Source organism: Eubalaena glacialis, chromosome 6 (genome assembly GCF_028564815.1).
Source record: "Eubalaena glacialis isolate mEubGla1 chromosome 6, mEubGla1.1.hap2.+ XY, whole genome shotgun sequence".
Lineage (NCBI taxonomy): Eukaryota > Metazoa > Chordata > Mammalia > Artiodactyla > Balaenidae > Eubalaena > Eubalaena glacialis.
This window is the reverse complement of record NC_083721.1, coordinates 8295943-8313633: the sequence shown is the minus strand read 5'-3', so window position 1 is coordinate 8313633 and position 17691 is coordinate 8295943. Positions and strand designations below refer to the sequence as shown.

At 40.7% G+C, this 17691-nt stretch overlaps 1 protein-coding gene across 6 annotated transcripts in view; it reads left to right on the top strand.

Moving 5' to 3' along the window:
• TTC3 (tetratricopeptide repeat domain 3) overlaps positions 1-17691 on the top strand; it is a 135558-nt gene that overhangs the window by 94461 nt on the left and 23406 nt on the right. For all 6 annotated transcript variants that reach the window (XM_061193926.1, XM_061193930.1, XM_061193928.1 and 3 more), the window contains 3 exons: positions 1485-2532; positions 3453-3518; positions 4844-4993. In XM_061193926.1, the coding sequence (XP_061049909.1) occupies positions 1485-2532; positions 3453-3518; positions 4844-4993 (1264 nt within the window). The remainder of the gene's footprint in view (positions 1-1484; positions 2533-3452; positions 3519-4843; positions 4994-17691) is intronic.

The window sequence follows — 17691 nt, the reverse complement described above, 5'->3', positions numbered from 1 at the left end:
ATTACTGGTAATGGTTTTCTTTCCTGTGGTCTCTGTTCTTTAGTGATCCCATTTTGGATTTAAGTATTTTAATGCAGGTAGAAAAGCTTTATTTTTTTAATGATTCTCTTTAGTATTCATCACGGAGAGCAAAAAGTAAATACACATACACCACTGATGAATTATCTGCTGTTGCTTGTGGCAGCTAAACACCAACTGGAAAGGTCTCTCTTGGGACAGATTGTGGGGTCAGCGTTATTTATAGCAATCGGCCAGAACCCTCAGCAAGGGTTATTGTTCCTGAGGCTGCAGTGATTTGCTTCTTTTTACCTTATTACCCACCCTCAACAGTTTCTGCTTTTAGAGATTTCTCATTAAAAGTGAAGTTTGATAAGAATCTTAAGGCAAACGCATATTTAACCTGTTACCTTACAAAACAACATGTATGTAGGGGAGTTTCTATTGCAGAGCTTATTCTAAGGGGAAAATGTTTATCAAAAAACACTTTAAAAGAGACTGACGGCTTTTAAGTATTTAGATCAGCAGCGCAGACAAAGAGAAGTGGCTTTTGGTCTTTATGTTTCAGTATAGCGGTTGCTTTGAATAGGGGTTAATCACTTGTAATTGTCCTGTGCATTTATGTGCAGCAGCATCTGCACATACAGTGGTTTTCTTTTGCTTCAAAGCAGTATTGTTTTTACCTTCCTCCTGAATAAGTTATCTTCCTGGTTAGCTTTAATTTACTAAGAATATTCCTCTGGAGGTTTTTGCTCTTGAAAAAGCCTTCTTAGTGTACATGGTATGTGTCTTTCTTGCTAGCTGTGCCACTGTTACAGACTGAATACCAAATTCAAATGGGAGAGGAAGCCTCTTTGAGCCTGGCACAAGAATGGCAAAAGAACATGGCCCCAGAACTGGAGTGGACAAACCCAGTCCACAGATGGAGGCAGGTTAAGGGATTGGCCCCATTACTGTGGATCTGATCCTGCACTGTGGTGGTTTATTGATCAGACCTAATTGATTTCAATAATTCTGAATCATTGTATCTTCCTAAGCAGAGAAATGTCAATAGATTTACTATATGTAAATTCCAATAGGATTTTTTTGAAATTTGATTTCCTTTTTTCATTTGATGTTCTTGTTATTGATAGCCTTGTTATTTTTCTTGAATGAGTTTCTTTGCTTTTCATTGTTTTTTAAAATATATTGAATAATTATTTAACTGAAACTTATAAAAATAACCTTTTAATCTCCTTTTGTTTTTTTCCCCAAGATTTTTTAAAGGATTATTTTCTGAGGGGTAAACAAAATTTTATTTATTGTATCATTGATTACAGTTAGCCTTTCTCAGACTTAATATGAGTATAATATATTTGTTGGGGAGGTGTCAAGATCAGTGAGAAGTGAAGTAGTATTTTGCTTTGGGAGAAATTTTGGGAAATATTTTTTTCAGATAAACATGTACAAGTACTTCCTTAAAATAACTTACGTAAATTTTTTCCAAGTTATTTCTCTCAGTTGTTAGAGGAACATGGTCCCTTGGACATGAGTAACAAGATGTTTTCTGAAGAATATGAGTTTTTCCCAGAAGAAACTCGACAGATACTAGAAAAAGCAGGAGGTTTGAAATCTTTTCTCCTGGGATGTCCTCGTTTTGTTGTGATTGACAACTGTATTGCATTGAAGAAAGTTGCGTTACGGCTTAAGAAAAAGAGAAAGAAGAAAAACATTAAGGCAAAAGTAGAAGAAATTTCGAAAACAGGAGAGTATTTACGAGTTAAACTACCGCTGAATCCAGCTGCTAGGGAATTTAAACCAGATGTGAAATCCAAACCAGTGTCTGGCTTACCTTCAGCACCAGCTTCTGAGGATGTGAAGCCCCACCTTACATCTGCTAATTCTCCCCAGTCACCTTGTGAAGCTGTGAAGCCGAAACTAATTTCCGATAATTCTTCCAAATCAGTTTCTGAGGATGAGAAGCCCAAAGGGGTGTCTTCTGATTCTCCCAAACCAGTCTCCGAGGAGACAAGTCACAACCATGTCTCCTCTAATTCTCCCAAACCAGTTCCTGAGGATGTGAAACCAACGTATTGGACTCAACCCCAATTAGTCACAGGATACTGTACGTATCTTCCCTTTCGGGGATTTGACATTACCCAGACACCACCAGCGTTTATAAATGTGTTACCGACTTTGCCCCAGTATAGCATTTATGCACCTCTGGCCAGAGTTTCTTCTGAATATCAGTTGCAAAGATCAATACCAGTGGTGCCGTCTTTTGTAGCCAGTGACATAACAGAAGTGCATTTTGAGGGCCATCATTTCAGTGCTGAGAATGCCCCTGGTAACCAGATTGCCTCTGAAACACAGATCCTTCAGGAATCTTTGGAAATATCAGTAAAGTCACAGTGCATCACGGATGGTGCTGATACAGCCCAAAGTGAGTCTAACAGAAATGATGGCCACTGTGGAAATTCTGCCAAGCAGGAAGTAAATCCAGAAAGCACCGATGAAGTAACAGATGTTCCACATACACAAATGGTTGCCGTACAGGTAAGACTGAAAATAGAAAGTCTTCTTAATACTAAAGTTAAATTTTCCTCTTCATTTTTCATTGCCATTATATTTACTAAAATTCTTTAAAATGATGGACTTTATGAACCCTTTTGTAGGGCGTGACAGGTAATGCCAGAAGGAATTTTTGGGTTTAGTAAATAACATCCTTCCTATCCAAGTTTTGCACCAGTTGAGAAATAAGATAGTGGAACCAGCAGATGGAGCCAGAACATCACCTTGATGATTAATAAAAGTGTGGCAGGAAGATGTGGCTGTTTCTGTAGAGAGTGCGTGTCCTAAGAGTGAAGCCCATGACCTACCAGCTTCCCACCTAGTTACAGCAGTGCTGGACTAGAAGGCCCCCTAACTTGGGTGCCTGCCCCTATGACACAGTGCCTGGAGAGGGAAGGGGAAAACGTGCTTTCTGCATGGGCAGCTCCCAAGGAGGAGAAAAAAGGAAGAGTCTGGGCTGCACATGCCCAGTTCTCCTACCAAACCAGGGGAGGAGTGAGGGAGTTAAAAGACACAACCAGATGGAGAGAAACAAGAGAGATGTGAATAAAAGTTCCTTCCTAACAAGCACGAGAATAAGCTAAGGTTTCTCTATAGTTAACTTCATAAGGCATGAATTCATTAAACCCTTATTGGTTATCCTCCTACTCATTAAGTTTTTTGCTTTCTAGAAAGCTTTGAAGAATTATGTTAGCAGTAATGAACCAAAATCATTTTCACTTGTACTAATTATAAATGATCACTTTTTCCTGTTACAAATATTTGTAGAAAGCATAGAACATTATCTAAACTGGCCAAAAAAAACCTTGAAAAAGTTATGGGCATGTTTCAAAATGTTATTACATGATGGATTTATTTTACTAGAGCAGTTGAGATAGATTGAATGTGTTTGTTTTGCCCCAAAGGTGTCTTGGAATATAAAGCATCAAGAAGTCAATACTGAGCCGTATGATCCTTTTGAGGCACAACAGGTGAGTCAAAATCGTATTAAACTGTTTAAAGGTTTAATTTTCTTTACTTTTAACTAGATGGGAATGACGAACTTAGAACTATTTTGAAGCCAGTTATTCCATACAAAACATTATAGAATAAGCTTTAGAACATAACAAAAAATTATTGTTTTGTTTTTATTGTTTGAATTTGGGAAGGGGAGGCAGAGGAAAAGGTAAGTTTTTTCTAGCTTACTGACTGTGAAGTATAATGGCTTTATTGTTTTAACTGGTATAATGAGCCTGCATTAATTTATAAATAAAAGCTTATTCACATGAATAATACAGAAATTATTATAAAAACCTTCACCACTTTAAGAATGATTCAATTAGAAAATCTATTAATATAATTACTGTGTTAATATATCTTTTTTTTTTAATTAATTAATTTATTTTATTTTTGGCTGTGTTGGGTCTTCGTTTCTGTGCGAGGGCTTTCTCTAGTTGCGGCGAGCGGGGGCCACTCTTCATCGCGGTGCGCGGGCCTCTCACCGTCGTGACCTCTCTTGTTGCGGAGCACAAGCTCCAGACGCGCAGGCTCAGTAGTTGTGGCTCACGGGCCTAGTTGCTCCGTGGCATGTGGTATCTTCCCAGACCAGGGCTCGAACCCGTGTCCCCTGCATTGGCAGGCAGATTCTCAACCACTGCACCACCAGGGAAGCCCCCTGTGTTAATATATCTTAAGAGAAAAGTCATTTGATCAACTCCATAGTTGCTGATAGGGTATTGGAAAAAATTCAGGTTTTTTTCTTGACTAAAACTCATAATCAAATGGGAATAGATGAATACTTTTCAACATGCTTGTATCTTTCTTAAGCCAAATGTGTCATCTTGCTTAAAGGTTATATATCATCATTAATATTTATTATTATCCTGGAGATATTAGCTGACAAAATCAGATAAGAGAAAAAAATAAGATTTTAAAGGTGGAGGTATAAGTCTCATTATTTACAGAGGCTAAGACTGTGTCCCTGGAACATCCAAAGTGATCAACCGAAAACCCAATACCAAAATGTAAGATAATTCAGAAGGTTGATTGGATAAAATTCCTTTCCATATATAAACAACCCATTGCAAATTATATTAAAAGAAAAGACCCAATGTAGCCAAAGAAAGAAATAAATAGAGAGCTGGCTTTGATAAACAGTGTAACGGGTTTTTAATTCTTGAATTATTGTGACATTTCCCTTGTAAATTTTCATCTGCCATATATTCTCCTTTGTTTATTTTAAGAGACAGTTCAGAACAAGATCAGAAATAGGCTTTTAAAACTACTTTTAATAGATAATTTTGTATTATACTTTTAGGGGAGTATTTCACAGATTGAAAAGGAGTACCAAGTTTTACAAGAGCAGCTTAAGGAAGCATGTGAAAATTATGAGCAGAGAAATATCAAGGGCTCAGAAGAAACCAAGGATTTGGAAGAAAAGTTGAAAAGGCACCTAGAAGAAAACAAGGTAATCCTATCTGAAACCCTCTTTAATAGCATGCGGTATCATTAGGAGAATTGTGCTTGTGTAGCCTCATTTAGCTGAGCTACTGCATTGTTGGCTAAACAAAAGGATTCTTTCTCGTTGCCTATTTCAAATTTCTTTATGACATATTAAAGTAACTGTTCTTTTTGCAGTGCTTTAGAAGCTCTACAAGTTGCAGTCTAAGAAAAGGGCTGTGAATCTGAATTTTCATATATCATAATTCAGTTTGCTTGCTTAACTAAAACTATTTTCTGAGGAAACCCTCTTGCACTGTTGGTGGGAATGTAAATTGATACAGCCACTATGGAGAACAGTATGGAGGTGCCTTAAAAAACTAAAAATAGAACTACCATATGACCCAGCAATCCCCCTGTTGGGCATATACCCTGAGAAAACCATAATTCAAGAAGAGTCATGTACCACAATGTTCACTGCAGCTGTATTTACAATAGGCAGGACATGGAAGCAACCTAAGTGTCCATCAACAGATGAATGGACAAAGAAGATGTGGCACATATATACAATGGAATATTACTCAGCCATAAAAAGAAATGAAATTGAGTTATTTGTAGTGAGGTGGATGGACAGTCTGTCATACAGAGTGAAGTAAGTCAGAAAGAGAAAAACAAATACCGTATGCTAACACATACATATGGAATAAAAAAAAAAAATGGTTCTGAAGAACATAGGGGCAGGACAGGAATAAAGACCCAGACATAGAGAATGGACTTGAGGACATGGGGAGGGGGAAGGGTAAGCTGGGACGAAGTAAGAGAGTGGCATGGACTTATGTATACACTACCAAATGTAAAATAGATAGCTAGTGGGAAGCAGCCGCATAGCACAGGGAGATTAGCTCGGTGCTTTGTGACCACCTAGAGGGGTGGGATAGGGAGGGTGGGATAGGGAGACGCAAGAGGGAGGAGATATGGGGATATATGTATACGTATAGCTGATTCACTTTGTTATACAGCAGAAACTAACACACCATTGTAAAGCAATTATACTCCAATAAAGATGTTAAAATAAATAAATAAATACCCAAAAAAAACCCAAAACTATTTTCTGGAGACTAAGCTCCAAGTTAAATTATTATTATTTAAAAAATTTTTTTATCATTGTGTTCTGAATTCATGGCATTTTTTTTTTTTGGCTGCCTTGGGTCTTCGTTGCTGCGCGCGGGCTTTCTCTAGCTGTGGCGAGCGGGGGCTACTCTTCGTTGAGGCGCGCAGGCTTCTCATTGTGGTGGCTTCTCTTGCTGCGGAGCATGGACTCTAGGCGCGCGGGCTTCAGTAGCTGTGGCTTGCAGTCTCTAGAGCGCAGGCTCAGTAGTCGTGGCGCACGGGCTTAGTTGCTCCGTGGCATGTGGGATCTTCCCAGACCAGGGATCGAACCTGCGTCCCCAGCATTAGGAGGCGGATTCTTAACCACTGTGCCACCAGGCAAGTCCCTAAATTCTTGTTTTTAGTGAGAGAGGTTGTGTAGCAATAGTGGTTCAGAGTGTGAGGCCTGGAGTCAGACTGACTGGATTCAGATCCAGGCTTAGTTCTATACTAGTTCTGATCTTGGTCAAGTTATTTAACATCTCTGTGCTTTAGTTTCTTATCTGGAAAATTTGGGTAACAGTAGCTCCCATTTGCCGGGTTAGATTAATCCTTGTAAAGTACAGTTATCCCTCAGTATCTGCAGGGGATTGGTTCCAGGACCCATTCAGAAATACCCAAATCCACAGATTCTCAAGTCCCTTGTATACAATGGTGTAATATGGTTAGCCCTCTGTATCCAAGAGTTCCACATCTGAGGATACAGAGAGCCAACTGTACTTAACGTTGCCTGGTGCATAGTAAGAGCTCTCTAAGTGTTGCCTGCCACTATTATTACTACTACTACTATCATCATCATCTTCATCTTACTACTCAGGAAGTATAAAAATAACACATGGAGGGGTGGCATACTAGAACTGTAAAGTCACCCAGAGTATCTTGGTTGAGTCTACTGATCTTGAATTCCATTAGTTAAGATTGACCTTCAGTTACATGTGACTGGTTCTTGGAGTAATACTGATTCATGGCAAGGCCCAATTGAATTAGTGGGAAAATGGAATTATAGATGTGAGGAAATCATGGTACGTTTCTTTTTTAAACTAAGGTCTTTTTTTTTAATTGAAATACAGCTGATTTACAATATTAGTTCCAGGTGTACAACATAGTGACTTGATATTTTTAATAGATTATACGCCATTTAAAGTTATTACAAAATAATGCCTATATTTCCCTGTGCTGTACAATATATGCTTGCTGCTTATTTATTTTATACATAGTAGTTTGTGTCTCTTAACCCCCTACCCCTGTCATGCCCTTCCCCCCTTCCCTCTCCCCACTGGTAGCCACTAATTTGTTCTCTCTATCTGTGAGTCTGGTTTGTTATATTCATTCGTTTGTTTTATACTTTAGATTCTACAAATAAGCAATAAAATAGAGTACTTGTCTTTCTCTGTCTGATCTATTTCACTTAGCAGAATACCCTCTAGGTCCATCCATGTTCTTCCAAATGACAGAACTTCATTCTTTTTTATGGCTGAGTAATATTCCATTGTGTATATATACCACATCTCTTTATCCATTCATCTGTTGATGGACACTTAGGTTGCTTCTGTATCTTAGCTATTGTAAATAGTGCTGCTGTGATTATTGGGGTGCATATATCTTTTTGAATTAGTGTTTTTATGTTCTTTGGATATATACCGAGGAGTGGAATTGCTGGATCATGTGGTAGCTCTATTTTTAGTTTTCTGAAGAACCTCCATTCTGTTTTCCATAGTGGCTGCACCAATTTACATTCCCACCAACAGTGTACAAGGGTTCCCTTTTCTCCACATCCTTGCCAGCATTTATTGTGCTCTTTTTAAATGTTTTTTTGGCTGCATTGGGTCTTGGTTGCTGCAAGTGAGCTTTCTCTAGTTGTGCCGAGTGGGGACTGCTCTTCATTGCGGTGCATGGGCTTCTCATTGAGGTGGCTTCTCTTGTTGCAGAGCACGGGCTCTAGGCACACGGGCTTCAGTAGTTGCAGCATGCGGGTTCAGTAGTTGTGGCACGTGGGCCCTAGAGAGCGTGGGCTTCAGTAGTTGCAGCGCGCAGGCTCTAGGGTGCGCGGGCTTCAGTAGTTTTGGTGCACAGGCTTAGTTGCTCCACGGCATGTGAGATCTTCCCGGACCAGGGATCAAACCCGTGTCCTCTGAATTGGCAGGCGGATTCTTAACCACTGTGCCACCAGGGAAGTCCTGTTGTGTTCTTTTTGATGACAGCCATTCTGACAAGTGTGAGGTGATATCTCATTGTAGTTTTGATTTGTATTTCTCTCATGATGAGTGATTTTGAGCATCTTTTCATGTGCCTGTTGGCCATCTTAATGTTTTCTTTGGAAAAATATCTTTTCAGGTCTTCTGCCCATTTTATAATCAGCTTGTAAAAACTGAGGTCTTTTGTACAGAGGTAACAAAGGGCTGTTAGTCCATTTAAGAAAGGAAGAATTTGTTCCAGAAGTCTGAGTCAATAGCTGACGTCACATATTAAATAGAAGAAAATGAGCTGTGGGACCTTAATCAATAAACTCATTTATTGAGATTTAAGTATGCCCAGAAGAAAAGGGTTGGTATGTAAAGGTTACTGTTATAACATTCCTTAGGACATGTTTTTACTTGGGATGAGACTGGGGAGATTTGAAGAATGAGAAGAATTGGAAGGAACCAGCCTTTCTGCTCAGTTGCCCAGTTGAATGAAGTCTTCTTGATTGCGAAGAGGGAAAAATGAGCAAAAGTAAAGCCCTGCCCAGTGGCTCACAGAACACTAATTTGGATAAGCTACTTGGGGGGCTTAACAAAATAAAGTATTTTTGTAAACTTTGTATTGCCTCAGGAAAATTCAGTTTTCAGTTTTAATAAATCCGTGCGGGAATGCCTGTGTTTACCCGATTAAGTGCTGAGGGCAGATTTGCAGACTCAGCCACTTAATTTTAGGTGGGCATCTGGTGAGTGAGGTTTCTTTCTTTCTGGCAGAGGCTTGTCCAGCTTTATAAACTGCTGGTCTGACTGGGTCCTGTATTTGTGCAGCTCATCAAGGCTTCTTTGTACACTTGACCAAGAAATGTACAGTAAATTAGCACCCAAGGAGGAGGGCTGTGAGAGAGCAGCAGCTTTGGCTGGTGGGCTTGGGCTCTTGACCTGCTTTTTAACTTTGCTAAGGCTCTGGGTCTGGTTCCATGTGGGTGTACTTAAGAGTAGTCAGTCCATTTTTTAAAAAGAGCCATTATTTAGTCCCTCAAATTACAGGCCAGTTAGGTTATTAGACTTTCCATGTAAAATGTATACCCATTTCCTAGCAGGATAAATTGCTCGTCTGAGATCCTTAGGTTGCTGTCTGCACAAGAGCAAATGAGGTTTAGTTGTGGCCACTTCTTTATTAATTATGACGGTACTCAGAATTCACTTGTGGAAAATCTTTTATAAATGTAAAAAGAAATTTCCGCTTTTGTTGATCTTTCCCTTGGCCTTTGACTCTCTTAGATCACTGAGGTTATGAACTAATACTTACTTAAGGTTCTTGATCCCACATTTGGATATATTAGATACAACAGCCCTTCCCCCTTATAGAGAAGAGCGAGGCAAGCAGTAGCAAATCACGTTTAAGAACTCAGGCAAGCAGAGCAACTAAGCCCTTGCGCCACAACTACTGAGCCTGTGCTCTAGAGCCCACGAGCCACAGCTACTGAGCCCACGAGCCACAGCTACTGAGCCCACGTGCCACAACTACTGAAGCCCGCGTGCCTAGAGCCCGTGCTCCACAACAAGAGAAGGCCCCGCAATGAGAAGCCCGCGCACGGCAGCTAAGAGTAGCCCCTGCTCGCTGCAATTAGAGAAAGCCCATGCACAACAACGAAGACCCAACGCGGCCAAAAATAAAAAAACAAAAAACAAAAAAAAAAACTTGGGCAATAAGAGTCAGACTGCCTGACTAGTGACCCCAGCACCACCACTTAATAGCTTTGTGACCTAAAATAATTTACTCAATCTCTTCGACCCTCAGTTTCCTCATTAATAATGTAATCTCTACTTCATAGTTTTGTGAGGACTCACAGGGGTGGTTGGAAAGGGGTGGGGAATGGCCAGAGATAAGTATAGAAGGAGGAAGAATTGTCCCACCCAGAATGCTGTCATGCCCTCTTTGAGAAAAATCACTTATTTACAAAGCACTTGAAAAGCGCTGAGTGTTTACAAAGCATCAGTAAAAATCTGGGCCAGCTATTGCATATAGCTGATGGAGTTTGATTATCATGAGCTAGGGATGGGCCAATTCTCTATTCCCTGCCAGAGGAAAATAGCAATTCTAAAGCCAGAGTCTCCTATTGTTTTTAATGTACGTCTCACCTGCAACCAGCAGGTTATAACTGGTTGCCATATTGCTCGAGGGCATATGTTCTTTCTTGTTTTATTAAGGTAAAATTCACCTTTAACCACTATAAAGTATACAGTTCAGCGGTTTTCAGTATATTCATCATGTTGTATAATCATTGCCACCATCTACTCCAGAACCGTTTTCAACACTCCAAAAAGAAGCCCTGTGCCCATTAAGCAGTCACTCCCCATCTCTCCTAGGTCATATGTTCTTAAGGTGCTTTAATGAGATTTGCTTATAGCTAAGATGGGTATTTAGTTGACACTGACTCTTAAAACACAGTCAAAATAATTTTGGCCCAGAATAATTTATGGAGTAGAATTCGGAACTTTGTCCTGTTTCAACAGAACCTTGGGCCCCTGCCTGCCAAAGCTTCCTCAGCTCACATCTACATAGAGGTGGGGTTCTCCTGTTCAGTTATTGCCCTTGCCAAGTTCAGCCTTTTTTAGTTTTTTTTTTTAAGATTTTTTTTTTATGTGGGCCATTTTTAAAGTCTTTATTGAATTTGTTACAATATCGCTTCTGTTTTATGTTTTTTTGGGGTTTTTTGGCCACGAGGCATGTGGGATCTTAGCTCCCCAACCAGGGATCAAACCTGCAACCCCTGCATTGGAAGGCGAAGTCTTAACCACTGGACTGCCAGGGAGGTCCCCAGCCTTTTTTTTTTAACATTTATTTATTTAGTTATTTGTTTATTCGGTTGTGCTGGGTCTTAGTTGTGGCAGGTGGGCTCCTTAGTTGCACCAGCATTTTTTTTAATCTAACATTTATGGAGCTCATGTTATGTGCCATACTGAGTTGTAAATATTTTACATGTATTATTTTATTTAATCTCAAAACAATCCTAGTGTACTAGTGTTACAGTATAGTATATAATATTCTCTCCATTTTACTGATAAGGAAAAAGGAGGCCAGACTTGCTAATGCATCTTGCTCCAAGTCACACCAGTACTAAGCAGGAGAACAGGTGGTGAGTGTCAGGCTCCAAATACCTTGCATTTGTCCTCCCTTAAGAGAATGTCAGTTCCACAACCAGTTGAAAAACATTTCTCAGCATTTCATGAGCAGCCTGTCAGTTAATCGACGCCATAATAATGCCGAGTAACAACCACCCACAAAAACCTCAGTGATGTTTAACAATAAATATTAAATGTGTGAGTCTGTGGGTTAGCTGATCCCGATTGGGCTTGGCTAGACTGTTTCACCTTTGGGTCAGCTAGGGCTCTGCTGTTCTTGGCTGTGCTAGAATGGCCTCAGCAGGGACAACAGGGGCAACTAGATCTGCTCCACGTGTCTTTCATCTTCCAGTAAGTACAAGGGCAAGCGAGGACAGTCACTGCTAATATCACATCAGGTGAAGCAAGTCACATAGCCAGCCCAGATTCAAGGGGTGGGGAAAAGAGACTGCCTCTTTTTTTTTTTAGATTTTTTTTTTTTAACATCTTTATTGGAGTATAATTGCTTTACAGTGGTGTGTTAGTTTCTGCTTTATAACAAAGTGAATCAGTTATACATATACATATGTTCCCATATCTCTTCCCTCTTGCATCTCCCTCCCTCCCACCCTCCCTATCCCACCCCTCTAGGTGGTCACAAAGCACCGAGCTGATCTCCCTGTGCTATGCGGTTGCTTCCCACTAGCTATCTGTTTTACATTTGGTAGTGTATATATGTCCATGCCACTCTCTCCAGAGTGAAGTAAGTCAGAAAGAGAAAAACAAATACAGTATGATAACACATATATATGGAATCTAAGGAAGAAAAAAAAAAAGGTCATGAAGAACCTAGTGGTAAGATGGGAATAAAGACACAGACCTACTAGCTGTGACAAAGTGAGAGAGACTGCCTCTTTAGTGAAGGGAACGCCAAGGTCCCATGAGAAAGGGTGTAGATATGGGGAGGGGTGAAGGATGGGGCTGTGAATGCCACCCCTCTGCCACAGTAGGTTAACACCAGTAATTCACTAACGCTCAGTAATTACCAAGAGCTTAAAAGACCTTCTGTGATTGGTATCTAACTCCATCTTCTGCCTTCTTCCTTACGTAATGGATAGTGCTTGTCATGTGATTTGCTCACTTCTGGACGTTTTCCCATCACTGTTCCTTCTGCTTCAAGTGGCCTTCTTCCTGCCCAAGCCTGGCTCACTCCTCCTCACCCTTTGGGTCCAACTCAGGCATCACTTTGTTGAGGAAGCAGTCACTGACGACAGCTCAGGCTTGGTTGGTTAAACGCCCTTATTAATGCAGTGGTGATAATGAGTGCCTCACACTATATTATACAGTAATTATCATTTTGTTAACATCATTATTGAGATATAATTCACATACCATAAAATTCACCCATTTAAAGTATATAGTCAGTGTTTTTAGTATATGCACGCTGTTGTAGCCATCACCACAATCTTAAGTTTAGAACATTTTTATCGCCCCAAAAAGAAATCTCGTAACCACTACCAGTCACTCCCTGTTCTCCTCTCTCCCTCCCCCGGCTGTAGGCAACCACTAATTTACTCTGTGGATTTGCCTGTTCTGGGCATTTTATATAAATGGAGTCATATTCTATGTGGTCTTTTGTGAGTGCCTTCTTTCACCTAGCTTAATGTTTTCAATGTCCATCCATGTACATTCGTCCGTGTAACATGTATCAGCGCTTCATTCCTTTTTACTGCTGAATAATACTCCTTTGTATGCCGTTCACATTTTATTTACCCATTCATCAGTTGGTGGACATTTGGATTCTTTCCAGTTTTTGACTGTCATGAATAATATTGCTATGAACATCTGAGTACAAGTTTTTCTGTGGACATATGTTTTCATTTCTTTTGGGTATGTACCTAGGAGTGGAATTGCTGGGTCGTATGCTAACTCCATATTTAAGAGTTCGAGAAAGTTCCATACTGTTCCAAAACAGCTACACCATCTTACATTCCCACCAGCAGTGTATGAGGGATCCAGTCTCTCCATGGTCTCACTAATGCTTATTATCATCTATCTTTTTGATTTTAGCTATTCTGATGGGTATAAAGTGGTTTCTCATTGTGGTTTTGATTTGCATTTCCCTAAAGGTTCATGGTGTTGAGCATCTTATATGTGCTTAACGTCCATTTTTATATCTTTGGAAAATTTGGAGAAATGTCTGTTTTAATCCTTTGCCCATTTATTAATTTCATTATTTGTTTTTTAATTATTGAATTAAGAGTTTTCATATATATGTATTCTAGGTACAAATTGCTTATCAAATATATGATTTAGAAATATTTTCTCCCATCTTCCATATTTGCAACTTTATTTCTTCTATCTCCTGTTCCGTGGGTTGTCTTTTCAATTTCTTGATGGTATCATTTGCAGCACACAAGTTTTAAATTTCAGTGTAGTCCGCTTTCTCTATTTTTTCTTTTGTTGCTTATGCTTTTGATGTCGTAGCTGAGAAACCACTGTCAAATCCAAGATCACCAAGCACCAAGATTTACTCCTGTATTCTAGAGTTTTATAGTTTTAGCTCTCTCCACTTAGGCCTATGATCCATTTTGAGTTAATTTTTGTGTATGGTGTAGTAATTATCTTTTATGCATATTTCCCCCACCAAACTGTGATCTCCCTGAAAGTGAGGACTGTTTCTTTTTTTTTTTTTTTTAAAGTTAGAAAGATAAAAAATATATTAGGAAAAATAAAACTATAATTGAAACAACTGGTCACTGGGGGTTCCTCCTGTCCCCTAGGTGTCTGTGGTCCCCCACCGGTGCCTGGTAGGTGCCCTAGTTGTGAGGAGACGTGAATTCGCATCCTCCTAGTACGACACCTTGACTCCACCCCCCAGCATTGAGTCTTACGTCAGTTTTTTTTTAAGTTTAGAATTGGCTTTCAAAATCGAAGACCTTGTACGTAAATATTTAAATAATCATAAAAATTTAGGAAGAGACAGACAGGACCAGAACCAGAAAGATGACACTGATGGGGACATAAGGGACACACCCCTGGGGGTGTGTTTGCTGGGGAGCAACTGGCTTTGCCTTCTTCCTCCTGTGTCACCTTTGCTCCAGAGCCCATGGAGAATCCTCTCCAAATGGACGTGATGCTCCCCTCTCGTGGCCGCGGCCGGGTTTCCATGTACCTGCTTGGTGCGGGCGCTGGGCTGGATGCAGGGGCCGCTGTCCCCTTCTGTGTGAGGACTGTTTCTTAGCCATCTTTGGATCTCAGTGTACAGACTAGGAGCTCTGCCGATGTTATCAAACAGTTGTACTTGGGCCCCTGAAGAACTGGGTTTAGTGAATTGTGTCTTCATATTCTGTCAGCCTACATGAAAGGCCATCAGGCCTGGACGTTCTGTGAAGATTGTTGCTTTATTTACTGCTAGTATGTAGTTGAGGATATTACCCATTCTTTCATTTGACAAATATTTATTGGATGCTCCTTAAGTGCCAGGCTCTGTGCTGATCTTCCAGGACTTTTATGTAGCATCCTCTTTATGAGGCCCTGAGAAGTAATTCCTCTCTGCTTTTACTACCTGGGTTTCTTTGTGCAGTGGGCTTGTTTTTATTTGACTTCGACTGCCAGAAAGTTTTAATACTGTTTCTGAAGAATGGTTAGGACCTCATGCCATTTGTTTTTTTTTTTTTAAAGCACTTTTATTTATTTATTTATTTATTTTTGGCTGTGTTGGGTCTTCGTTTCTGTGCGAGGGCTTTTCTCCAGTTGCGGCAAGTGGGGGCCACTCTTCATCGCAGTGCGCGGGCCTCTCACTATCGCGGCCTCTCTTGTTGCGGAGCACAGGCTCCAGACGCGCAGGCTCAGTAGTTGTGGCTCACGGGCCCAGCCGCTCCACGGCACGTAGGATCCTCCCAGACCAGGGCTCGAACCTGTGTCCCCTGCATTGGCAGGCAGATTCTCAACCACTGCGCCACCAGGGAAGCCCATGCCATTTGTTTTTATATTACTCTGGCTCTGTTTTTATATTTTCATTCTTATCTTTTTATTCTGTTTTCTTTACTTAGCATTCTTTTTTATTTTGTATTTTTTAAATTATATATATTACTGAAGGCACTTCAAATATTTATTTTAAAACATAGTTGAGGTTTAAAAAAAGAGGTATAAAAACCAAATGCTCTCTAATTGAGAAAAAGACTTTCAGAGGTGTTTATAATTATGTCAGTGAACTGTACAAATACAGGATGCAGTTGTATATAGCCTGTTGTTTCTCCTATTCTAATGTTTCAAAGAAAAGCATTCAGATTATTCTTTTTCATGTAGTCAGAGACAAGCTCATGATAGCTGCCCTAGGCCAGCTATGTCATTAAAGGGTGGTGAGTACAAATGGCAGATGAACTCATGTAGCATTTTTCATGGCTGAGCTGTAAGGGTGTGTGTGTGTGTTTATAATACTTTGTGCCTTTTGATACCTGAACTGCTTTAGGTACTTGTTGCCAAGTAGGTTCTTATGTCCCAGTATAACCTTGAGGTTGTACATCATCTCCCAGCCAAAGGGCTGAATCCTAGGTGAAATCATTGGCTTAGAATAGAGGCAAGAAACAAGTTTGGCTTGGCCGTCAGCAGCAAGGCGTGCATATGGACATTGGTCATGGTAGTAGAATACAGGATCTTGTAAGCCTAGTAGGCATGGTGGTCACCTCCGTCACAGTAATGACTGAGCACATTCAGGATCAGCAAGATTGCAGCAAGGAAAATGTGAGTTCAACTGTCCCCATGATGGAGGGAATGTCCCTGAGCTGTTGAACCTCTGCTGCCTTAGAACAGTTGGCCTGCACATCTCAAGGCCATTGAGGTCAACCCTACTCCTGCGGCGGGACTTTAAAGTCATTAAGCACCTGGACTGGTTAGCAAATCTGCTTCCCAGGAACATCCGAAACCTTGGTGTCGAAAGCTGATGAGGGAGAAATGTCCTTGTAAGTTGATGCCTCTTTTGACTAGAGAGCCGTATTTCACAGGGAGTCTGTGTAACTCGGCTTCAGGGCACACCGTCTTTTCTGAAGGAGGAGGCTCCAAGTGTCTGTAGCTGAGCCCATGTCTCGGTGACCTGGTCACATTCTAAGCCTAAGCAGGAAGTTCAGGCTACAGGGAACCTGGTCAGAGGTGGAAAATGAAAGGCTCCCTAAGCAGAAATGAAGTTGGGACTTCATTAAGCAGTCGTCGTTACTAGTAGAATTTCAAACTGGAAAAGAGTAAAGTTGACACGTGCTCCTTTTAGTCTCTTGTAAGTATTGCTCCATTCTGATTCACATAGTAATTGTTAGAAATATTAGTCTAGAGCATGTTTATTTATCAGTGGCTGGCATCTTACAAGCATATGCACCGCCTGTATATCTGCTGGCATTGAAGAGATGACACCTTGAAAAATGACATAAAACTTTTAGAGAATTTGTAGGTTCAGAAGAAGTTTCAAAAGGCAACACGTGCGTAAGAAAGCTGACCAAGAAGGCTGTCTCAACTGGTGTTGTACCTAACCGTCCAGAGCATCAAGATAACAGCTTTTCATTTCTCTTTGTCATATTGCCTGAAATTCTGGCAGGTATCGCAAACCAAAGGCCTTTGTGACCAGGCAGAGATAACACATTTATATTTTAAAAAGCAAACGAAAAGTACTGGACTTGCCAAATAAAACGTGTGTAGACTCCCTGTAGATTAGAGAATCATTTAGGCTGAAGAGTGAAGTGTGGATACTTCCAGGCCAGTTGAAGTGGTTCTCCTGAGCACCGTGCTGCAGTCAGGCACTCTCGGGGTGAGGGATGGGAAGGGAAGGAGAGGAAGGACATTTTGGAAGTATGCCTGGGAGTTGGCAGGCCCTCAGCTGGGAGTGGGCTTAAGTCAGGGGTCCAGAGAAACTTGAGGGTGTTGAGGGAGGAAGGGCCCCCAGAGGGCGGAACCCACTGCCAAAAGGAAGACGGGAGGCTGCTGAAGACAGACGAGAGTCTTCTTCAAAACTGTCTCAGAGGGGAGTCTTAGCTTTCCTCCTCGTCTTTCCAGCACTGCATGTCTCTGCTCCCAGAACCCCGGTTGAGACTATTTCTTCTGCAGTCAAATAGACTCTTCATGGTCCGGAAACTTGCCTTCTTTAACACTGTAGACCTTGTTTTATTCAGCTTACCACTGTAACTGTGAGCTTCTTGGAAGAGAAGTGTTGGCTATTTAACTGATGTTTCTAACATGGCTTTTTATGGGGAAATGCATTCCAAGTTACAACTAATTAATTGGTGAATGGACTTTTGGATGGTAGTAT